This window comes from Panthera pardus, unplaced genomic scaffold, assembly GCF_024362965.1.
Source record: "Panthera pardus isolate Hobbes unplaced genomic scaffold, ASM2436296v1 HiC_scaffold_25, whole genome shotgun sequence".
NCBI lineage: Eukaryota > Metazoa > Chordata > Mammalia > Carnivora > Felidae > Panthera > Panthera pardus.
Window position 1 is genome coordinate 14,183,217 of NW_026526821.1, and position 24,595 is coordinate 14,207,811.

At 52.1% G+C, this 24,595-nt stretch overlaps 1 protein-coding gene across 3 annotated transcripts in view; it reads right to left on the reverse strand.

The window, feature by feature from the left end:
* EYA2 (EYA transcriptional coactivator and phosphatase 2) overlaps positions 1-24,595 on the reverse strand; it is a 256,663-nt gene that overhangs the window by 149,229 nt on the left and 82,839 nt on the right. For 2 of the 3 annotated variants that reach the window (XM_019458255.2, XM_019458253.2), the window contains exons 2-4: positions 23,719-23,837; positions 8,469-8,514; positions 4,918-5,060 (exon numbers count right to left, since the gene is read on the reverse strand). In XM_019458255.2, coding sequence (XP_019313800.2) covers positions 4,918-5,060; positions 8,469-8,514; positions 23,719-23,827 — 298 coding nt within the window. In that variant the 5' untranslated portion in view covers positions 23,828-23,837. Of the gene's footprint in view, positions 1-4,917; positions 5,061-8,468; positions 8,515-23,718; positions 23,838-24,595 lie in introns of those variants that run through there. The other variant, XM_019458256.2, reaches the window with a different exon arrangement.

Genomic DNA, 24,595 nt, shown 5'->3' on the forward strand with positions numbered 1-24,595 from the left:
TCAACAAGGTTTGTCCAGACAATGAGCAAACACTGCTTGCTCAGGCGCAGGCACAGGGGAAGGAAAATGGCTTTTCATCCTACCTGTCATTGTTCAGCGACATGAACATTCCAGGTGTGTGTGGCAGCCTGGCAAGACCCTGCTGTCTTGATTGAGTATGTCCCTTGGGCCAGCCCTGTGAGCTGATCCCTTCGCAGAGATCAGGGGTTGGCCAATCACGGTCTGTGGACCAAGTCTGGCCTACTTCCTGTCTGTGTAAATAAAGCTTTATTGGAACACAGACACAGACACACAGTTTCCATATCGTCCGGCTGCCTTCACACTATGGTGGCGGAGCCGAATGGCTGCGACAGGGACTCTAGGGTCCGCAGAGCCAGAAGGACCATCTGGACCTTTGCAGACAACGGTGGCCGACCTCTGACACAGACAGCCTCGTCTATCTTCCCGGTAATGGCGAGGAGACGAGTAGCACCCCTGCTGCACGAAGGAGGAAACTGAAGGGGCTTGTCCAGTGTGTCAGGACCAGTATGTGGCGGTTGGGGGGGGGGGGTGCGGTGAGCCCAGGACATATGCTTGTACCACCTGCCACGTTGTGTCTGGACACAGGAGGGCCGGTTTTCTCTTTTATGCCGAAAAATAATACGGCTTCGGTGTCCCTGGCTGTCAGCCAGGTGGGGTAGCTTAGGCGGGATTATATCACAAGCCTTCTAGCACAGGAGGGACAGAGGGCTGGAAACAATGTCCACACCTGTGGGCCGAGGACTGTCACAGGTAATCCCCTAGGATTTATGGGATGCAGGCTCAGGCACTAGAGCTCAATGATGAAGAGACGGGACTCCAGGGCCAGGCTACTTTGGGTCTAATGCCACTGACCAGCCAGGGGACCCTGAGCTGGTTCTTTACCCCCAAGGACAGAGAACATTGAGGACTGAGGCGACGGCAGCTCAGCGACGGTGACTATTCCCAACGCCTGGCCTGTTGCCCCAACAGGACCCACCACTCCTACCCCTAGAATCACCCCCTGTCTATTCAGTCGATGCACTGCCCTGCCCCGGGCCACCACCGTCACCCCGCACTCCTCCTCAGTCTCTGACCAGCCTGCCTGCTGCCTTCTTCCTTCCCTCCAATCCAAGCTCCCCACGGCAGCTGACGCGATCTTGGAAAAAAAACCCAGACTGTAGCGTTTAGCCCTCTGCTTATAAACCTGCCAATGAGTTCCCGTTTCGCTCTGAATAAAACCCCAAATCCTTCCCAGGCCTCGCGGGCTCTGCCCGCCTCACCCACCTCATCCCTCACTGTGCTGTGGCTATTGGGCTCCTGGGACTCTCCAAATTCCTCCCATCCGGGGCTTTCTGACTTCCGACGGGAGGCCCCCCCTGCCTGGAGGCTGCCTCAGTTCTTAGGATGCTGAACCAGCTCTTTGTCTAAAAGGCCTCCCTGAAGCTGGAGCCTAGATGAAGCCTTCCTCCCGTTCTCCCTCACAACTGACTTCTCTTCCTCGTATCACAGAGCATAGTTCGAAACACGCGAAGATTTGTAAATCTTAAAATGTTTTTCTCCCTTTAGGCCAGGAGGTGCAAACTCAAACGTCTTTGGGGGACAGGCAGATAATTCAAGAGAGCCATGTGGGCTGGGTGGGGAGCATGACAAATTTAGGCTAATGGGCACAGCCTCAGAGTCACCTATTCCTGACACAAAAAAGAATGTGGGCTCAGTGCTGCGGGATCATCTCTCTCTCTCTTTTGAAAGACGTTAGAAATATATAATTTTTTTTTTTTAATTTTAGAGAACAAGTGTGAGGGGGGCACAGGGGTAGAGGTGGAGAGAATCTTTAAATTTAAAAAAATGTTTTAATGTTTATTCTTGAAAGAGAGAGAGAGAGAGAGAGAGAGAGAGAGAGAGAGAAAGCATGAGCAGGGAGGGACAGAAATAGAGGGAGACAGAGATCGGAGCAGGCTTCAGGCTCTAAGCTGTCAGCGCACAGCCCGATGTGGATCTCAAACTCCCAAGCCGTGAGATCATGACCTGAGCCGAAGTCAGATGCTTAACCGACTGAGCCACCCAGGCACCCCAGAAATGTAAATTTTTACATTAGCATTTTGCATTTTAAAATTGGCAATTGATTTATTTTTTGTAAATGTTTATTTTTTTTAATGTTTATTTACTTTTGAGGGAGAGAGAGCATGCACGCATGTGCGTGGGAGAATGTGCATGTGCGTGGGGGACGGGTAGAGAGAGAGAGAGAGGGAGAGAGAACCCCAAGCAAGGTACATTTGGCGCAGATCCAGACATGGGGCTCAATCTCACGAGCATGAGATCATGACCTGAGCTGAAATCAAGTTAGACACTTCACCAACTGAGCCACCTAGGTGCTCCTAAAATTAGCAATTAATTTTTTTTTTTTTTTTTTTTTTAAATTTTTTTTTCAACGTTTTTTATTTATTTTTGGGACAGAGAGAGACAGAGCATGAACGGGGGAGGGGCAGAGAGAGAGGGAGACACAGAATCGGAAACAGGCTCCAGGCTCCGAGCCATCAGCCCAGAGCCTGACGCGGGGCTCGAACTCACGGGCCGCGAGATCGTGACCTGGCTGAAGTCGGACGCTTAACCGACTGCGCCACCCAGGCGCCCCAGCAATTAATTTTTTAAATGTTAAGCATGTTTTATAGGTTAAAAGAGATACCCACATTACCCACTGGCCTTTACTTTTCAAACTCTGTTGCAGACTGTAAGCTCCACAGAGGGCCCATTCTGCTTTGTTGGCCTCTGTGTGCCTAGCACACGACCCAATGCTGAGTGAATGAATTAATGAATGAATGAATGAACACAAGAACAGAGCAGAGGTAGAGAGGGAGAAAAGGAAGGGAAAAAGAGGAAAGAATCAGTCTCTGCGCTTGAGCCACACCGTCGAGTTGGGAAGATGAGATGATACGTTCATTTAACAGATGACAAAACCGAGGCCTGGGAAGGTCAGAGGCAGCTGGGCCCAGAAGCCAGGTCTCCTGATTACCTTTCCACTAGGCGTCTGTGGTTTCTACCTGTCCCTTCCTCCTCCGGGGACTACCTTGCCCTACATTCAGTTCGGTTCTCTTGGATGAGCTTGACCTGACTCGTGGTTCCATGGGTGGATATGTGGCCAAATGTGGCCATCCAGAGCATTCTATCTTCTCTGCCCCAGTGTCTCTGCCCCAGTGACTGGGAGTCCAGTCAGAGGAATCCCTGGGATGGTACAGGAAGTCCTGGACGAGAGAAGCTCTCTTTTGGGGGGAGGTACAGCTTGGAACTGTGAGGGCTGTCTTTGACACCACAGTGGGAAAGTCTCAGAATGAAGGTTAACCTTCCAAAGGAAAGCAGGGAGACTGATTCTTCATATCATCACTTGAGTACCTAGATTTAGCCCTGCCTGAAGCTCATACCCTAAGATTGTTTAGCTATGGTTTACAGTCAACACCCTTATTTCCTTAAGCTAATTAGCACTGGATTTTTGTCATTTGCTACCAAAAGAGATTTGGGTTGATACATCAGTTAAGATGGGAAGGACTAGCATGACTATAAGCCATAGGCAGTGTGATAGTTAATTTTATGTGTCACCCTCACTGGGCCACAAGCTGCCCAGACAGTTGGTTAAACATTATCTTGGGTATGTCTGTGTGCGAGTGTCTCTGAAGGAGACTAACATTTGAATCTGTAGACTGAATAAGCAGACTGCCCTCCCTAATGTGGGTGGGCTTCACCTAATCAAGTGAAGACCTGAATAGAACAAAAAGGCTAACTAAGTAAGAGGTGACTCCTTCTATCTGAGTGTTTGACCTGGCACATCAGTCTTTTCCTGTCTTCAGACTGGAGCTGAAAAGTCAGCCCTTCTTGGGTCTTGGGCCCGCCTACTTTTAGGCCAGAATTTACACCATCACCCCTCCTTTTCTCTGGCCTTTGGACTCAAATTGGAATGCCACCATGGGCTCTCTTGGGTCTCCAGCTTGCCAACCTCAGATCTTGTAACTTCCCAGCCTCCATAACTGGGGGAGCCAGTTCCTATCATCTCTCTCTCTCTCTCTCTCTGTCTCAATATATAGATATAGATATAGATATAGATATAGATATAGATATAGATATAGATATCTCCATCCCATTGGTTCTGCCTCTCTGGAGAACCCTGACCTGTACAGATGGGGGCAGGTGAGTGGTGGATGCTGGGCCAGGTTCACGGACTCTTTGGTTTGTAGCAATAAGGTTCTGACAGTCACGGTCTGTAGGTCTGTTGTTTTTGCCTTCCCAGCATCCGCTTACTTTCCTTCGCGAGAACCATCTCTCCCTCAGATACAATCCACACATTTCAGCCTCCTTATCTCTCTCATGTTCACCTTCTTGACTAGCTTGAAGCATTGTCATGTGACCCAACTTGGGCCAACGAGGGCTCCTAGGGATTCTGGTGGGGCCGCTGGGAAAGATGGGCTCTCCTTCCACTGGCTGTGCTGAGCTAAAAGGATGCCAACCCGGAGGTACGGGCACCATTTTGCTGCCACATGGGAAAAACCCGTGTGGGATTAAAGCCAACGCAGAGGGAAACGTCCGAATCTGGAGCGAGCTGTGGTACGCCTGACCTCCCCTGAGCACCCGGGTCCGGCCGTACTTGATGTTAGCTGTATCTCTAGATTTCCCCGTATGAGAGTCATTACATTTCCATTTTTCCTAACCTGGCTTGGGTTAAGTTTCTTACTCTTGCAAGCAAAAGAGGCCTTGATAGAATCTGTCGAACTAGAACCATATTTAAATGTGTCTGTCCTTTCCCTCTATTCCCATTCCAAAATGAGGCTGGCTGCATTTATCATTTTGCATTTAACGGAGGCAGCAGGACAGAAGAAAGACCACAATGTTGGGGACCCCAGGGGGAGAGCGAGGGCTTGGTCTGGTACTCACTGTAAGAAGGGATTCCATAGGCTTGTGCCGGAGGTGGGTAAGTGGTATAAGGGGCAGCTGGCTGGACCCCTGCACTGTACTGTGTCTGGCCGTAGGCTGCCATGGCCGTGGGAGGCTGGCCGTGCAGGACACGTGGACAAGATCTGCATGGAAAAAGAGAAGATTACATCTCCGAAGCCAGGCTACCACCCCATCCCCCTTATCGCGGCGTCACCGCTACCATTTTCCTTTGGGTATTTAACTCCTTCCAGGGCAGAGACGACAACTTAGCTGTTCATCAAATCCCATTTCCTTTTCCTCTTCCTGGGCCCCGGGAAGGTTTTATTTCTTGCCTGCCTTGCAGTCAGGGTCGACCACGCGACTGGATTCTGCCCCGTAGAATGTATGAGCCATGCCCAGGTCTGGCCAATAAAACCATCCCCTGCGACCCTCCTGCCCTCTCTCCTCTGTTGGCAGCAAGTGTCAGGGTGGAGACGTCAGAGCTACGGTACGGATATCTCCTGGATCCTGAGTCAGTGTGTAGAGGAGAGATGCCCCGGAGAGCTTCACCGAATCCGCACGGAACTTTGAGGAAGAAACGAGCCTTTGTTGTGTGAAGTCACTGGGTCCACACCACTGACTACTGCAGCACAGGCCTATCTGTCCTCTCCTCTCCGTCCTAACTCAGACACCACCTCAGTTGACTGCAGCTGGGACACGGCTGTCAATCGAGATGCCCTGCTCTTAGCCAAGGGGTGGGCTCGTGACGGAATTCATCCAATCAGATCCTGTCCCGGGAATTTAAGTCTTGGGCTGAATAGTTCATTCCAGCAGCTACACTCTGAGGAGCCTGACTTTTCGTTCCTTCCTACTGCTTGGATCCCAGAGGCTGTCCTTTTCTTGATCTTTCTCAAGGCCTGATTATTCCACTCTCACTTACACAGGGAGCTGCTCCAGACTTTCCGGATAGGTCCATTTGGGCTAACATCAGCTGGAGGCCATATTCCGTTACACGCAACCCAAGAACACAAATGGATTCTGCACTCCATGGTGACTAACAGGTTCCATGAAGGCCTGGGATTTAAAGGGCCACTTACTAGGACATCTGTAATATAATGAATGAGTGCTTCCCAATCACTGTGCTCTTACCACAGGCTCGAAATGTGTCACACAGGCCCGATACGTGCATTATATCTCATCAGATGCTCACATCAACTCTCTGGGGTAGGGGGGGGTTCTTGTAACTCCCACTTTCAAGAAGAGGAAGCCAAAGCCCCGAGACCTGAGGTCACAGCAAGGAAGCGGGGGATCTAGAATTTCAACTCGGGAATCTGACTCCAGGTTCACAATTACAACCACAAAACTGCATCTCTTCTCACTTAGAGACTGAGATTGGCCCAGCCCTGCAGGCAGCGATAAGTCACATCAAGGGGGGCGGTTATTCTAGCAGAAGGGGACAAGATGGTCATGCACAGTCCATGGATCCCTGATAATGGATAATTTCTTTGGCTCGTGCAGTTATTTATTTCTTTAATCTGAATTCATTGCCAACAGTTTCAAACCAGGAGGTTTCTCTTCTCCCATCCCCCCTCCTCCCCCTGCCCCCAACACCTACAAAGCCTAGGTCTGCACTCCTGTGTGGCTTTACCAACCAATTTGAGTAGTGGCCACGTCTTGAACCACCACACTCTGTCTGTAACAGCCCCCACCGGGTCCACCTCCTTTAGTGATAAAAACAGCTAAAAATTCTTGTGCCCGTTACGTGCCAGGCACCTTCCTAATTCCTTTATGTAGACTGGCTCCTTTAAACCTCATACAACTACAATGACCCTGGAGGTAGTTACTATCCTTATCCCCATTTTACAGATAAGAAAACAGAGGCAGAGAGAGAACGAACATACTAGGATTGCACAGCTGATGCAGACTTTGAACCCGGTTCCAGAGGCTGCACCCTTAACCACTTCACTGGGCCAGTCTCTTTCTTTAGCTCACACATGGGGACACTAGGGCCTTCTGCACCCGACATCCTGTACCCACCTGCTCTAACCAGCCTGCTTGCCAGTAGATGTTAATGAGATCCCCAACTCTGGACTGGATTCCATTTTGGTTACATCACTTTATTTATTAAAAAAATTTTTTTTTGAAATGTTACTAGAGAGAAAGAGAGAGAGAGAGAGCAAGCGAGAGGGGAAGGGGCAGAGAGACAGAGACAGAATCTGAAGCAGGCTCCAGGCTCTGAGCTGTGAGCTGTCAGCACAGGGCCCAACGCAGGGCTCGAACTCATGAACCGTGAGCTCATGACCTGAACCGAACTCGGGATTCTTAACTGACTGAGCCACTCAGGTACCCCCGGTTACATCACGTTAGTTAAAATCTCTTCCTTTCCCGAATTCCTTCTATGTAAGAAGCCTCACAGCAGGTGTGAGATGGGTGCAAAGGTTTACAGAATTACAAAAAGATGTTCTCCTGCCCTCCTTTCCTTTTGACTTCTACGCTGATAAAGGGTTGGGGAACTTGTTCCAAAGCGCGTGAGGAACTCACTGGACTTGGAGACGCCAGAACCAGTCCTGGAGGGCATCTCAGCTGCCAACATTCTCGCTCTCTGTCGCGCCTGAGCATGAGTCCCGAGACTCGGGACTCAGGGCTGAGCATAGAACCTTATCTGAGCCTACTCCCAACTCACACCTGTCCTTCGATCGAGAAGGTGGAAATTCCAGGCGACCAACTCCGGCTTCCCATCAGAACCCCTTTCTCCCTTGCGGATTCATCTGGGGCTACGGTGAAAACCTAGAGAAAGAGGAGTGGAACTCTCCAATTCCACGGCCTTAAAGAAGAGTTTAGGTGGATCGAACAGACCTCTGTTGCTACTAACAATCCCCAAACCGTCTGCAAGGAAAGGAGGGCTGAGAAAGTGTGTTCCTTCCAAACTGCTTCTCCAGTGTTGCCAAGGGAGGTGCGTGTCCGCATGTGGGGGAGCTGACCCTCTAGGCCGAGAGCACCTTGACCACCGAGGGCTCTCCGGAAGCCGTGGCCATCAGGGAGCTCGCTCTGCCCTTCGCACACCTCTGGTGCAACGCTGATGCTGCCCGTCCACCTGAGGGGGTCTCTGCTTTACTGGCCCGTCTCCTCCACTCACCGGGCAGAGGACAGAAGGCAAGAGGGGGGCAGGGAGTGCAGGAAAGGGAGGGAAGGCGGGGACAGAGTAGAGGAGGGAAAGTGAAAAGGAGGGAGAAGAAAGGAAGGAGGAAGGGGAGGGAAAGGGAAGGAAGGACGGACAAAGAACAAAGAGAAGAAGGGAGGAAGTAAGAGCCAACACTCGACACTTGGCTCCAGGCTTCATTCTAAGGCCTTTTAACACGTTTTAACTCATTTCAAGGGGGCGGGCGTCGTGACGGTCTCCCCCTTTTCCAGATGGGGAGACCGAGGCCTGGGAGGTGGCGTCATGTGCTCTGGGTGGCTCAGCTGGTAAGTGCTGGTGCTGGGATTCCTCTCTGGGGATTCAGGCCCCAGAGCCTCAGCCCCGCAAGGAGGGGAAAGGTAGGGAGGCAGAGGAGGCGGGCAAGGGTGCTCACCTTGCGAAGAGCGGAGACACGCTCGGAGGGGCCGATGCGGTGACGCCTGGAGGGAAAAGAAAAATTGGAAGGGCTTTAGCTGTCGGAGTGATGATCCACTAACGCTGTGACTTTAGCTGCTCCCCTGAGTGGGAAGAACCTTGGAGAATTGCTGCTAGGGACTTTCTCAACCACAGAAGCTCATTCGAGGCACGTTTTAGCGTTTCCTCCTCAAAACCCCTCTCTGGGCGAGTTTCATCTCCGGATCCTAACTGAAGGACCACACGGAAAGAGTCTATAACATCTTGAAACATCAGGGTAGAACCCTCCCCCTTACCCAGTGCACGGATGGGGACACCGAGGCCAAAGGGACAGAAAGAACACGCTTGAGCTAGGCCCCATAACTAGACAGCAGCACAAACTGGGACCTGGACCAGGTTTCCTGACTCCCAGGCTGCTGCCATTTCCACTCCTGGATGGAGAACTATCCCATTCCCTGCCTCAACGGCACAGCCCCGAGAACCCAAGAATGACAGATACCAGTTGGTTTTGATTGGCCAACATCCATTTCTCTTCTCCTGATGACATCATCTTGATGTTCTTCCTCTCCCCCCCACCACCCAGTTTCAGCCCATGGGGTTCAGGTGGGGCTGGCCCCAGCACTTAGGGGAAGCCACACGCTGACGCATCTCCTAGGCTCCAGGTAGAGTGTGCAGCAGGAAGACAGAAGGGGCCTGAGCTCCTGATTCAACCGTGCCCCTCGGCACACAGCATCCAGCCATCAGTGGAAGACAATAAGGCAAGAGGTGACGAAAAGGTGACGGAATGCAGCTGAAGAGAGGTATTTTCAAGAAGCCAATTTTACACGTGGACAGTCCACTTGGGGACCACGTTATGTCATCTCTAACAGGAAAACTCAACGTCCTCACCGTGACGCCCAGGCCAATACTAGATTACGTGCCCACTGATCGCACCAACCTCCCCACTCACACTCCCCGGTGCGTAGGGCAGTGCCTACGTGCTGGGGCACGCGGCTGGCGCGTCCCTGTGCCTCCTGAGAAATGCTCTCGGGTCCCCAGAACTCTGAGCCTCTCTCAGGCCCGGACTGGGGGCTCAGAACTTGCAATTCCAACTCTACCACTTGGTATCAACGAGACCTGGGGGAAGCCTGCCCAGAGTCTCCGGACCTCAGTGTTCCCAGCTGTGAAATGGGGGGAAACTGATCTCACAAGGATGCGTGAAGACGAAGACACATTTACCCCGTGCTTGTTACCCGCCAAGCTCTAAGCGTGTTACTCGGACGCGTTATTGTTAATCCTCAGAATCGCCCCACGAGGAGTGTTCTATTCATACCCCCATGTCGCAGGCGAAGAGCTGGAGGCACAGACAGTTTAACTAACTCACCCAAGGCCACAGGGGTCATCAGGGGTGGATGTGTGCTCTGAGCTCAGGCTGTCTGCCTCCGGGGTTTTTCTTTGCTACCAGGGCGCTGCAGCCCGCGACAGCTTCGTCACCGCACCAGCTACTACCACGCACCTAGGAGGTCACTACGGGCCAGGTCCTGTGCTACTGCTCACCTGCGTGCCCTCTCTTAGACCTCACAACGGTGCTACAAGGTGGGCGAAGTCACCGTCCCCACGGTACAGATGAAGAAACCGGGGAAGGCTAAGGGCCCTACTCAAGCCGCACGGCCCATGGGCACCGGAGCCGGGACTTGAACCCAAGCGCCTTGGGAGCCCCAAGCCTGTTTCCTGAACCGCTTCCCCGGCAGAGTTAAGTTCTGCCGGAGTCCCAAAGCCCCGGATGGAGGGTGGGCGAGTCCCGAAGTCCGTTCAGAGAGTCCGGCTCGAGCTAAACGGTAAAACCGAATGGACAGTACCAGCCTGGATGGCCCGCGGGAAGAAGGGGTTGGATGAGACTTCTGCTCCAGTTACAGATGTGAGAACGTGCTGTGTGAGGCGTGTGCACACGTGCGTGTGTGAGGAAGAGGAGTGCAAAAATATATTTCTCACTGTGTGTCCGGAACAGCTGTGGTCTAATGCCAAGGAAAGCCCCTGGCACCCAGTAGGTGCTCACTCAATGCTCATTTATTTCCCTGGTTGGGGTTCGCTGCCCCAGACAGGAAGGACCTCCAGCATCCCGTCCCCGCCCTCCCCCAGGACTAGAGGATGAACAGTCTCATTCCGAGGCAGACACAGTTCTCATTAGCGGTAAAAGCCCATGTTTTGAGTGCGTTTAGTAATACATAAGTTACTGAATTAAACATTTCGAATATGATTTCTTAAATAAGTATGTAAATATTCAAAAAAATCGCGTCTTATGGAAACAAACATTCCTATGGGCTCGGATTAACCTGGCGTTCTGTAAATTTGCAGCATCTTTCTGCCCCAACCTCCGTGCCGTGATTTGCATATTTGCTTCGCTCCAGCTTCCTCTGCTCTGCTTTGCAAACCTACAAGACTCTCCCTTTCCCGCCCCGGCGACCCCCCGGGAAGACTGTGCAAGCGAGACACGGGCATTCAGTACAAGAGATCTTCCTGCTGCAGACTGCGTGACTTTTGAGAAACACAGGCTTTTATCTTTTTGGGCGGGTATCACATTTAACTTTTCATCCAGGACCCTTGGGGGAATGAAAACCTGGGAAATGAGTACATTCCGTGGGGAATGATCTCCCTCCCTGCCCTGCTCCCTTCTGCCTTTTTTCCCAGGTAGGGACGGTATACACCTCGTCGGGAATCCTGATGGGACGTGACGAGGTGGGGCTCTTACGCTCCTTCCCTTCTTCAGGGGGCCTGGGTGGGACCGGGTCAAGGACGGAGAAGTTCAGTGCCTTGGACGCAGAGGTGGGTCAGGGCCTGGCCGGGAGCAGAGAGCTTCTCTGTCCCTCTGGCATTCTTGCTGTGGTCCAAGGCTGATGTCCTCAGAGGTCACAAGGACCAGGAGGCCTGTGTGCACATATATATGAACATATCACCTGCATACTGGTAAGTGGGCCTGGCAGGCTGGTCCCGTACGGGATGCCAGCCCCCAGGTGGAAGACGGAGTGAACATCATCATTCAAGTCACAGGGGACAACTGGGTCCTCCGGGTAGCCCGGGACGTCTTTCGGTGATCTCCTGGCTGCTCGTGTCACCACTTTCTGAATGCCATTGTATTTGACAGCTTTCCCCGATGGCAGTCAGAGAGCAACAGATGCACTGAGGGTGGAGATATGGGAGGCCGGGCCACCGAACTTTCCATGCAGCCCAGAAACAACCTTGCCCACAGCCCCGCAGCGTCACTGCCTGAAGGCAACGATGCTCTGCACAGCAGCACGACCGCGGTGCCACAGCTTGCCGGAGGGGTAGCGAGGGGGTGGACTGTGGTCACGAGTCCCCGCGTGAGGCCGGAGTCTCACAGAGTCTGGCGGAGGGGCCAGCAGGAGTACAAGCAAACTGGCAATCTGGGAGGGCTCATGGTGAGCCCCACACAAACACACGGGGCCATCAAGGGGCGCCTGGGTGGCCCAGTCAGTGAAGCGTCCGACTTCAGCTCAGGTCGCGATCTCGCGGTTCGTGGGTTCGAGCCCCGCGTCGGGCTCTGGGCTGACGGCTCGGAGCCTGGAGCCTGCTTTGGATTCTGTGTACGGCCACCCCCTCTGCCCCACCCCTCCTTGTGCTCTGTCTCTTTCGAAAATGAATAAACATTCAAAAACAATAAAAAAAAAACATGGGGCCATCAGCACAAGGGGCAGGTGACCCTCAGGCCCCACACCCAGTGAGTCCCCAGCGTCTTCAGGGTGGTGAAAACACCACATTCAGAAGCAGCAGCAGCTTACTCTCCTACTGGGGGGATCTGGAGCCTGGTAGATGGAGATGGCCTTCCACTGACCACAGCCTCCTGTTCTCAACCTCGTTAGTGCCACTGAACTTGCCATGACGCATGGGGCTGAGGCCAACGGAGGACTCACTGAGGGAGCCTTACATCCACGTTGCCAGAGGTGAAAGCAGCTGTAATGACCTGACCCGGTGTAGCCCATCTCCCAGCCTCACCATGGGTCCCAGAAGAGGTGGCTGGTACATAAAACGGGACAGCTGGCTCTCAAGTGGGGAGCAACAGACAGCCTCCTCCGTTCCCTTCTGAATTTAAAACTCTAAGCTTCTTCCTCTTCCTCCCCAGCTTCCTATGGCTGGAGGGAGAAGGATTAACTAAACAGAGGGCCAAAACCTCTGGAATGAGCTCACTCACTCACTCACTCAACTCATTCATCCATTCACTTATTCCACGGCCCACCATGCACCAGGCGTGTGCTAGGAGCTGGGTTCTAACCGTGAGCTGAAGCAGTCAGGAACGTCCTGTGTAGTGGGGAAGATGGATGGCAAATAAGGAATTGCCCAAGTAAGTACTTAATTGCAATTATAACAAGTTGCGAAGGAAGAAAGTGGTTGGCATAGGGCAGTGCCCCCACGGGACTCGCCTGGGGCTCTTGTGGAAACGCAGACTCCAGGCCGGCAGGGCAAGAAAGCTGCCGGGTGGTGCTGACATGCAGCCCGGGAAACCACACTTCTGACTGGTGACGGTTTGGGACTACTGGCTAAGCAAGAACTGCAAATTATTAAAAAGTATCCCAGTTCCGGGTTGGTAACCATAAATCTCCACTCGAGAAGTCACGAACTCAAATGCCTACGGGGCCGGGAGATAATGGAAAGGATCAAGACATAAGATCCAATCAAGGCAACCAAAGCTAGGTCTGTGCGTGTGAATGCACACTTCTGTGTGGCTATGATTGTGTGAAGGAACTCGTGCGGAGACACTCACACTCTGTTCATTCATTTTCGTGCATTCATGCACCTACCGTGGGCCAGATCTCCAACCCAAATGTCTGTAACATGTCCACTTCATGTTCTTCCCCCCAAAAAGCACACGGGCTGAAAGGGGTCAGACCCAAACACGAATCCTGACGCTGCAGCAGGATAACTGTGTGACCTTGTGCCTGTCACTGCCTCTCTCTAAGCCTCGGTTTTCACATCCACAAGATGGGGCAATACCTCATAACCAGGTGCCTGCCAGGACTGCAAGAGGCAGGCACCTGCCAAGTGGGAACCACTCCACGCCAGGAGCTATTCTTAGCTTTCCGTTCTCTGGGGCCCTTGCTTAAGCCACTTAAATCCGGGAGCCCAATTTGAATGTTGACACTTTTTTTTTAAACTCTCACTGGGAGGATTAAAAAGCTCATGATTCTGCAAGCGGCAGCCACTATAATGTTGCCTAATTGGACCCCAGGGGCCACTTCTAAGTGATCCCCATAAGATGAGACAATTCCTAGAGCAAGATGTCTTGAGGCAGGTCTTTGCTACAAAAGGTACAAGTCTCCAAACTGAATCAGCTCATCTCCCTTGGGTGGGGGGTTGAAGGTGCTCTCAGGCCAGGGACAACCACAGCGGGACAGAGCACTGTATCAGCGGTCCGGAAGCGCTCACCCCAAATCTGACTCTCACTGAGTGGCTACGTGACAGCGAACAAGTCATTTGTCCCTCATAGGGGTGTTCCTGAGGACTGAAAGAAACAAGGCCCGTAAATCCCAGAGCGCGAGGGTTTTAGGGGAGATGTGAACACACGCTCTTCTATGTAAATCATCACCAACTTATTTTAACGTGTATGCGAATCACAGCAAGACCGGCAAAGGCATAACTTTCCATTTCTGGAGCTGGTGTTACGTCATCTTCTTAAAATGAATTTACGGAAAGGGAGCAGTTTTAAAGAAAAATCAGTAAGCAAGCGACAAGAGAGGTGTTACCAACATACAGCAGACAATGGCTGGAGAATGTGTGAAGTCCAGGAGACACGGCCAGGGGTGAGAGCTCTTTATCCAGGGAAGGCATTTGATAATTAATAATAGTCGGTGCCCTTTTTCATAAGGAGAGGGTTGGCAATTTCCTTCCCCATACACCGGCGTCCCCAGAGTGTGATTTCTGTTCCATGCAGGTAGAGGTCATTCGGGGTGCTAAGGCCCCCAGGGAGCCAGCTGGGAAAGGCGGAAGGGTGGGAGAGGCACAGCGGATCCGCCTCTCGCCAGGTGAGGACTCTGGCAAAGGTCTGGGCAGCTCAACCTGGCTGGGGGGAGGAGATGAATCGAAATCTGCCAGGTCCAGGCAGGAACTCATGAGATGGGAACTTGAAATCAGACCCTATTGTGCCCAGGACAGAAGAGATGCAGGAGGTCTGAGAGCGGACAGCCCAGCTTGTCCCCTGGGCGCGGTCTCACCTCTCAGAGGAAACAACGAGAATACAGCCTTGGCTTCTGCAAAATGTATCTGCATTTTAAATGAAAAAGTTTTCTCTATTCAGCTTTGCTTTCTTAGTTCCGCAACATTTTTTCCTCTCCTTCCAGAAGACAGGATACAATTCAAATCCAATTTTCCCTTGAATAGCAGTGAATGATGGCTAATATTTCTCAAGTGGTTCCTATAAGCCAGGCGCTGTGCTAAGGACTGCATGAGTCTTCCCTCTATCAGTGTCCATAACAACTGAAAGAAGAACTTATTATCTGTATTTTACAGATACAGAAATAAGGAGATTTTACTAAGGATTCAAAGCTAATCATCGGCCTAAAGTTATTTGTGATTCCTCAAGACCATCCTGTGTTCATCCACCCATCCATCCATCCATCTATCCATCCATCCACATATCCATCCATCCATCCATCCATCCACCATCCACATATCCACCCATCCATCCATCCATCTAGCCATCTATCCATCCACACATCCACACATCTATCCATGCACTGATCCATCCATCCACCCATCCACCCATCCACCCATCCACCCATCCACACATCCATCCATCCACCCATCCATCCACCTATCCATCCATCCATTCACCTATCCATCCTCTACCTACCCACACATCCATCCTCTACCCAACCACCCATCTTCCATCCACTCATCCATCATCCACCCATCCATCCATCCACCCATCCACACATCCATCCATCCACCCATCCATCCACACATCCATCCATCCACCTATCCATCCATCCATTCACCTATCCATCCTCTACCTACCCACACATCCATCCTCTACCCAACCACCCATCTTCCATCCACTCATCCATCATCCATCCATCCATCCTCCACCTTTCCACCCATTAATCTATCCACCCATCCATCCATCCATCTAGCCATCTATCCATCCACACATCCACACATCTATCCATCCACTGATCCATCCATCCACTCATCCATCCATCCATCCATCCATCCATCCATCCATCCATCCACACATCTATCCATCCACACATCCATCCATCCATCCACCCATCCATCCACCCATCCATCCATCCATCCACCTATCCATGCACCTATCCATCCATCCATCCACCTATCCATCCATCCATCCATCCATCCATCCATCCATCCATCCATCCATCCACACATCCACATATCCACCCATCCATCCATCCATCTAGCCATCTATCCATCCACACATCCACACATCTATCCATCCACTGATCCATCCATCCACCCATCCATCCATCCACACATCCATCCATCCACACATCTATCCATCCACACATCCATCCATCCAGCCAGCCAGCCATCCACCCATCCAAACATCCATCCATCCATCCATCCATCCATCCACCTATCCACCCATCCATCCATCCATCCATCCATCCACACATCCATCCATCCATCTACACATCCATCCATCCACCCATCCATCCATCTACACATCCATCCACCTATCCATCCATCCATTCACCCATCCATCCTCTATCTACCCACACATCCATCCTCTACCCACCACCCATCTTCCATCCACTCATCCATCATCCAACCATCCATCCTCCACCTTTCCACCCATCCATCCATCCATCTAGCCATCTATCCATCCACACATCCACACAACTATCTATCCACTGATCCATCCATCCACCCATCCATCCATCCACCCATCCATCCATCCATCCATCCACACATCTATCCATCCACACATCCATCCATCCATCCACCCATCCATCCATCCATCCACCTATCCATGCACCTATCCATCCATCCATCCATCCATCCATCCATCCATCCATCCATCCACACATCTATCCATCCACACATCCATCCATCCATCCACCCATCCATCCACCCATCCATCCATCCATCCATCCACCTATCCATGCACCTATCCATCCATCCATCCATCCATCCATCCATCCATCCATCCATCCACACATCTATCCATCCACACATCCATCCATCCATCCACCCATCCATCCACCTATCCATCCATCCATCCATCCATCCATCCATCCATCCACCATCCACATATCCACCCATCCATCCATCCATCTAGCCATCTATCCATCCACACATCCACACATCTATCCATCCACTGATCCATCCATCCACCCATCCATCCATCCACACATCCATCCATCCACACATCTATCCATCCACACATCCATCCATCCAGCCAGCCAGCCATCCACCCATCCACCCATCCAAACATCCATCCATCCATCCATCCATCCATCCATCCATCCATCCATCCACCCACCTATCCATCCATCCATCCATCCATCCATCCATCCATCCATCCATCCATCCACACATCCATCCATCCATCCACACATCCATCCATCCACCCATCCATCCATCTACACATCCATCCATCCACCTATCCATCCATCCATTCACCCATCCATCCTCTATCTACCCACACATCCATCCTCTACCCAACCACCCATCTTCCATCCACTCATCCATCATCCATCCATCCATCCTCTACCTTTCCACCCATTAATCTATCTACCTATCCATCCATAAATAATTTTTAAGGATCTACCATGAGTCATAGACTAAGCTCTTTGCTAATCAGGAACAATAACTTAAATATGTACATAGGAATAAAAAACTGTCCTTATCCTGGAGGAATTTGCCATCTAAAACAACTGTTCTCAACCCTGGGTGCACAACAAACTTGTCTGGAGAGCTTTAGAAAAATCCCATTGCTTGCGTCACACTACTGACCAATTAAATCAGATTTTCTGGGGGTGGGATCTGGACATGAGCCTTAGACATTTTTCTTTTAAACCTTCCAGGAGATTCCAGGTTCAAAAGCCAACCAGGTTCAAAGCCAGTGCAGAAATCTGGTTCTCAAAGTGTGGTCCCTGGGCCAGCAGCATCAGTATTATCTGGAACTTGTTAGAAACACAAATTCTTGGGCCCCAGGCCCAACCAGCAAAGCCAGCAGTGGGGCCCTTCAATCTGTGTGCCAACAAAACTTGCAAGGTGACTTTGATGAAAAAGAATTTGAGAACCACGGAGCTAGCACCTCGCTACTCCGAGTGGCTGGTTGACCGGAAGCATCAGCATCACCTGGGAGCTTGTCAGAAATGCAGACCCTTAGGCCCGATCAGAATCTGCAAGTTAACAAAGTTCCCAGGTGAGTGTATGCACATTAAAGAGCGAGAGACACAGAGCTAACCTCTACCGAGTGTTTTCTAAGCATCGAGCACTCTGCAAAAGGCTTTAACATAATCGCGCTAAAGCTTTTCTAACCCCTGGCCTGCATACAGGTCACCTCTGTCACATTCCTGCTTTATTTCCTCATAGAAATTACCACCATCTGAAGTCCCATATTTGTGTAAAAATACCTGCCTCTCCCATTAGAACATGAACTCTGGGAAGGGGTCTGTCTCCTTCACCATTATATTCCCATCACCTGCACCAGGCGCTGGCTCACGGCAGGCATTCTGGAACAATTTAACGAACAAACGCGTGCAGCGAACATATCTTCATCATCCAGGTGAGGAGACAGGCTCAGGGAGAACAGGAATTGGGTGACATTCACCCAGGGAGCAAGTGGCGGACCTCGAAGACACATATGGCCCGGCTGAGCCCAAACCCTGTAGGATGTGACGTGCAGGGACCGTGGGGAGATGCAGAAAGGGTCCCTGGAACACAGTCACCTGCAAAGTCCCTGAAGGCAGGCTGCGGGTGGGTCCGGTTCTCTCCCGGGTCGCCAGGGCCTCACGCACAGCAGGTGCATCAAACAAGCTGATGACCACCAGCATCTCCTCTAGAGCAAGACGGCACGTGTTCAAATAACAGCCTGCATGACGACAGCCCGGCAGCATTGATTGCAAGAGCAAAAAATTACAAATAACCTCATGTTCACGGACCGGGCATGGCTTAATGAACTGGGTCATTCTTTAGTGTGTTAGTCAGTGAAGCTAAAAAGAGGTAAATCATGTCTTAACGCGCCTTGAGTGAACAGAGCAAGTTAGAGCAAATCTGTATTACACGCTAGCTTTTGTGTCCCAGAAGTTTTTCCAGCGACACTGTTAATTCCTATAGTAAAGGTACCTTTGTAAATATATATACATAAACGTACACACCTAAGTCACATAAATACAATCGGTACAAATGCGAGGGCTTACAAAAAGGTCTCAGCCTGCGCACAAAACGCGGTAACAGTGGTTGGTTCCGGGGAAGGGAGGGGACACTGAGCACGGGGAGATGTGGTCTGATGTTTCGAGTCTTTTTTTTATTTTTAATTTTTTTTTTTTCAACGTTTTTTATTTATTTTTGGGACAGAGAGAGACAGAGCATGAACGGGGGAGGGGCAGAGAGAGAGGGAGACACAGAATCGGAAACAGGCTCCAGGCTCCGAGCCATCAGCCCAGAGCCCGACGCGGGGCTCGAACTCACGGACCGTGAGATCGTGACCTGGCTGAAGTCGGACGCTTAACCGACTGCGCCACCCAGGCGCCCCTCGAGTCTTTATAAGGATCGTGTGTTTATGTGGTAGCTGGGGAGTCGGAACTGACGTGTCACGGGAAAACAGAGGAAAAGGAAGGGCTTTAGGCAAGGGGTACGGGGCGTGGGGCCTACAGAGGGGAGCGCCCATTCAGCCGTCCCACCGTCCCACCGTCGTGGGGAGTGCTTCACCTTCTGTCCTCACTCGCTGGGCCAGGATTTCTGAAGCACCTGCTAAGTGTCGGTGTCCCACATGCTCTCAGCAGGGGGAGAAACCCAGACGAGGGTGGGCAAGGCTGCCTTCCGAGAACTGACATTCTAGCTGGGAGCCTGACGAACAACGAGAGGACACGCGTGCGCCTTCGGCAGAGGGTGGGACGCTGGAGACAGGCAGCAGGGCCCAAAACGGGGGTGGGTGGGTGTTCTGTCGGCTCTCCCCTCAAATGCGGCCCAGAATCTGAGCCCTTCTGCCTGCCCCGATCCAAGGCGCTGGCACCTCTCACCTGCATTATTGTAACACCTTCTTGGCTGGTCTCTGGGCTCCCATTCGGTCCTGACCGCCCATTGTTCTCACGTCAGCGTTCTCCTGACCCCCAGTCGGGGCGGGGGGGCTCCTATCAATATGCGGGTCCCACAGCCCCGCCCCTGCTCCAAACCCTCTCATTGCTTCCGGCTCACTCAGGGTAGAAGCCACAATCCTGTCAGTGGCTCTCGAAGTCAGGGGAAGTCTGAGCTGGCCATCTTTCTGACCTCGTCTCCCCCACGGCGCCTTGCTCCCTGGGCTCCAGCTGCGCTAGCCTCCTTATTGCCCCTCCGGTGCTCTGGGAACACTGCTGCCCCAGAGCCTTTGCACTTGCTGTTTCCTCTTCCTTCCACGTGGACACGAACGCCTTCCCTCATCTCCTGAAGGTCTTTACTCAGGTGTCACCTTCCCAGGGAGGTCCTTACATCCCTGCATTCCTTATCCTCCTTTCCTGCTTCTCCTCCCCACCCCCCGCCCCCACCCCACAGCGCATATCACGGTCCGACATGCTGTGTACTTTGCTTATTTACTGTTTTATCAGCCTCTTGCCTGCCAGACCCCTGGCATAGGCTCCGGGAGGGGAGAGGCTTTTGTGGGCTGACTTTCTAGTCCTTAAAACAATGCCGGCCTGAACAAACACCTGCCAAATGAGGGACTGAACGGTTACATGCGATAGGAAAGACCTCTGTGATGAGAAACGATGGCTGAGAAGATGGTCCTAGAGACAGGGGGAGACCAGGCCGAGGGAACAGCATGTGCAAAGACCCCGAGGGCAGAATCACGCTCCTGAGTTACAGCAAAAGAAACAAGGTCAGGGCTCTGTCCAAGGACTCGGTTCCCCGAGCAAAGGGGACAGGGAGGAGGTGACTTTGAGAGGCTGGCAGGGACAGACAAGGTGATCCTGGTGGCCAAGGGTAAGGAAATTAGACCTCATTCTATACTTTCTAAGAAACGCTAAGTCCTCTCCGTGTGTTAACTATTTCATCTTCGTATCACCTCGGGGAGGTCAGTGGAATAATTACTCCCCTTTAACAGATGAGGCAAATAATCTCCAAGAGGCTGATGAGACCAGGGACCCACAGATGGTTAGAGGCAGAGCCATGGAGGCAGTGGGAGCCACTGGGGGATTTCTCGGCTCCACATTCGCTCCAGAGTCCCCCTGAATGTGGGCCCCGTGGCTCATGCCCCCCGGGGTCCTCCCTGGATCTGGGTCCCTGCAGTCACTCAGTAATGCCTCTGTCACCGAAAGAAGGGCCCAGGGGGCCGAATCTGGCACTTGAGGCCACAACTAGGGTGGAATGTTCCCTGCGGAGCTGGGGAGCTCACCGCCCATCGCAAGAGAAGGAAAAGGGGTGTGTGTGTGTGTGTGTGTGTGTGTGTGTGTGAGTAAGCTGCCCCTGCCGGCCCCTGCCTGCTCTGAATTTGGGAGCAACCTCCCCCCACCCCAACACTCAGCCCCAAAGCCTTCGCCTCAGCAGCCAGCCTGCTCCATCCAGGGCAGGGCAGAGGGTGCGGACAGCTCCCCGTCACAAAAGAAGGAGAGAGATGGGGTGTCTGCGGGTGCTCCCGCTGTGCAGGGACGATTACCGGAGGCACGAGGACTCTTCAGGGTTTGGCAGAAAGTGATTCTGAAGTTTCCAAGCGGAGACCCCGGAGCCAGAGTGCCTGAGTCTGATTCCTGGCCCTACCACTAGCTGTGCGTCTCTGGGTTGCTTACCGTATATTTAACCCCCTGTGCCTCAACTTCCACATCTGTAAGATGGGCTCGTAGCCTAATAGGGGTGTCATAATTCAGTGGGAAACAGTATAGTGCACTGATAAGAAGAACAGCCTTCGGAGTCAGACGACCTAGGCTCAAATTTTGGCTGTCGCTGAACTGCGCCAGCTCAATCACGCCATTCGACTCCTCTGTGCCTCAGTTTCCTCATCTGTAACACAAGGTTAATCACGCTACCCCCTTCCTGGGGTTGTGGGGATTCAGTGAGTGAGTACAGTCACATCTAGCACACAGCAAGTGCCAGGTATTTGCTCTGCTGGTGACAGGGGAGGAGGAGGAGGAGGGTTAATCTGCCGTTACACTGCTTTCCACAGGGCCTGGCGCAAAGTATGTGCCTCGCAAAAATTAAGGACAGAAGGGAGTGGCAGGGATCCATCTGAGGGACAGCTGCCCCTCAGCTCCCACTAGTGGCAGCCAGGTGGGAATGTGGGCCCAGCACGTCTAAAGTGCTCAGCATCTCAAAGGCAACTAGAAACCCAGGTTTTCAAAAAATATTTTCAGTGTTTATTCATTTTTGAGAGACAGAGACAGAGTGTGAGTGGGGGAGGGGCAGAGAGAGAGGGAGACACAGAATCGGAAGCGGGCTCCAGGCTACGAGCCGTCAGCCCAGAGCCTGACGCGGGGCTCAAACCCACAAACCGTGAGATCGTGACCTGAGCCGAAGTCGGACGCTTAACCGACTGAGCCCCCCAGGCGCCCCTAGGAATCCAGATTTTTATGTGAACTCTCCTGATTCGTACAAGTTCACTTTTATTTAAAGGACGTTGTACGCCAAACAAAGACATACCTGAAGACCAGACTTGGTCGCGAGCTGCCAGTTTGCAGCCGTGGTTTTACACGCACCGTGGTTATTTGATTCAGAGGAGAATGACCATGGGATAGCAAGTTCAGCCACGGTACCACGCGCCCATGGTGTGCCAGGCAGCAGTAAGCAGGCTAGGAAGTGGGTCGTGATTATGCCCCCATTTGACAGGTAAGAAAACGGAGGCTCAGAGAGGTTAAACAATTTGCCCGAGGCCACCGGTCTGGGGAGCAGTGGGGCTGGGATTCAGCCTTGGATCTTCCTCCCCCGGCAGCCTCCTCCTCCTAGCTTGCCTGGCTCTGAAATGAGGTCCTGGGTCGAACAGTGCCTCTACTCAGAAGAGAATGATTGTCTTCGAACGGGGCTTAATAAATTGTCTCAAACTCTCAAAGAGCACAGTTTACACTCCAAAGGGCCACGAAGAATGAGGGCATGTTCTCCAGCATGTGGTTTGGTGGGGGAGCCCAGACCCTCTTGGTGGTACTTTTGGTTGACTTATCCCAGCTTTGTTACCAGCATGCGAGGGAAATGTCATTGCTCCGGTGATGGTAATCATTATTCGTGGAAGCCTGGCGTTGCTTAAAAGCAAATTCCTTGCGATGTTGTATCTGACTAGACACAAGGCTCTGGTCTCCCACGACAGGATGCAGGATCGATGCCCCCTGAGCTGGCATCATACACAGACAGCGAAGGAGAGTCAGCCCGGGGTCCCGGGACACCGGCGGCAAATCCGAAAGCGGGCCCGACTAAAGGGTTAAGCCCAATGGTTAAACATAATAGCGTAATGCCTTTTGCTAACTCCCAGCTCTCCCAGGAAGGCTGACAGATCCCAAACAGAGCAAACAATAGCTGGAATTGTTCTAGCGAAAACTAGTTCGGCTGCACCATTTGCCAATAATTTTTTAAACAGCTTAACTCTCCTCTGCTTCCTTGACTCCAACCCAACCTGAAAGCCAAAGGCAGACGAGTTCTGGTCCCAGCGTCAAACCTTCGTAAACAAGACGCCTGCCCGGATGCAGGATGGCTGGGGGGCGGGGGGGGGGGGGAGTGGAGGGGTGGGGACAGCGCTGAGGGACAGACTCCTGAGCTGGAGCCCGGACCCCACAGGACCCACCCAGGGCCGGGGCCTGTAACACACCCGAAACTGACTATTAGCCGCGGTGGAAGTGTCAGCGTTTCTCGGGACAGGAAGTTCAGAACGCGAACCAGCACGCTCACACCTCTACCGACTAGATGGGAGCTGTCAGCAGGGCATGCCAAAGTTTCTTTTGGTCCAGAGGCAACAATCCCGATGGCGGGAGGAGAAACTGCCATCGTGACGGTGTTTTCGAAAGGATGCGTGTCTAAGGCTGCCAGTCCCTTACTAACTTCCGCGGTGGGGCAGGGGGGACCAACACAGGTCCCGCCGAAACTCACGCCAGGAGGCCTACCTTCTATGTCACTCAGAGTCCAGACATCGGCGTCGGTGCGGCTAAGCTTCAGTTTACCCGGACAATCGCCGTTTACAGTGAGGCTGGGTGAGATCACCAGTTCTAGCATTTCCTTGTACCTGAAAGAAAACAAAGGGAAATGTAATTTATTCATTAATTATGCATGCTTACTAATGATTCCTATTTCTTTCCCTAAGAGTATAAATATTAAAGCTGATTACCTAAACCCAGCCGTCTTATAAATTCTACATAATAAAAATTCACTAAACTTTTCATCAAAGGGAAATAAGGAATTAAAATGAAGTGCTTGCTCCCCTCCGGAGAATACATCCACTTGATTAAAACTTTCCCCTCCTTCATACTATATTTTGCCATTAGAAAAATCACATCCTGGTCTCTTTTAAATGTCATCTGAGTGAGCTGGAACGAGCTAGGGAGCCTTCCCAGCAGAGGAAGGGAGACACGGGCGGAGAGAGAACGTTTGGGTTTGGATTCCCAAAAGCGGAGGCTTGGGGAGAGGAGGAGACTGCAGCTTCGAGACAAAAACGGACACAGTGCTACGTGGACTGGTGGAGAGAGGCGCGGAAGGCATCCCTGACACTCACCGAGTCCCTCCTGGCAGGCCAAACTCCACAGCCCATCATGCTGGTCCCCACCAAGACAGGAAACACCAGCTCCCAAATTACTCACGACTTCGATAAAATGTTACGGGGGGCAGGGAAAGCGCGGGACAAATCTCCTGGGTCTTTCGCATTTTTTAATCGAAAACCGGTCAGTGCTTGCACCGTATCTGGGCTCATGCCTCCTCGGTCCCTACCCACTGTGGTTAGGAAGTGAGGTTTCTTGTTCGTGTGTGCACAATCCCGTACCTGGCTGT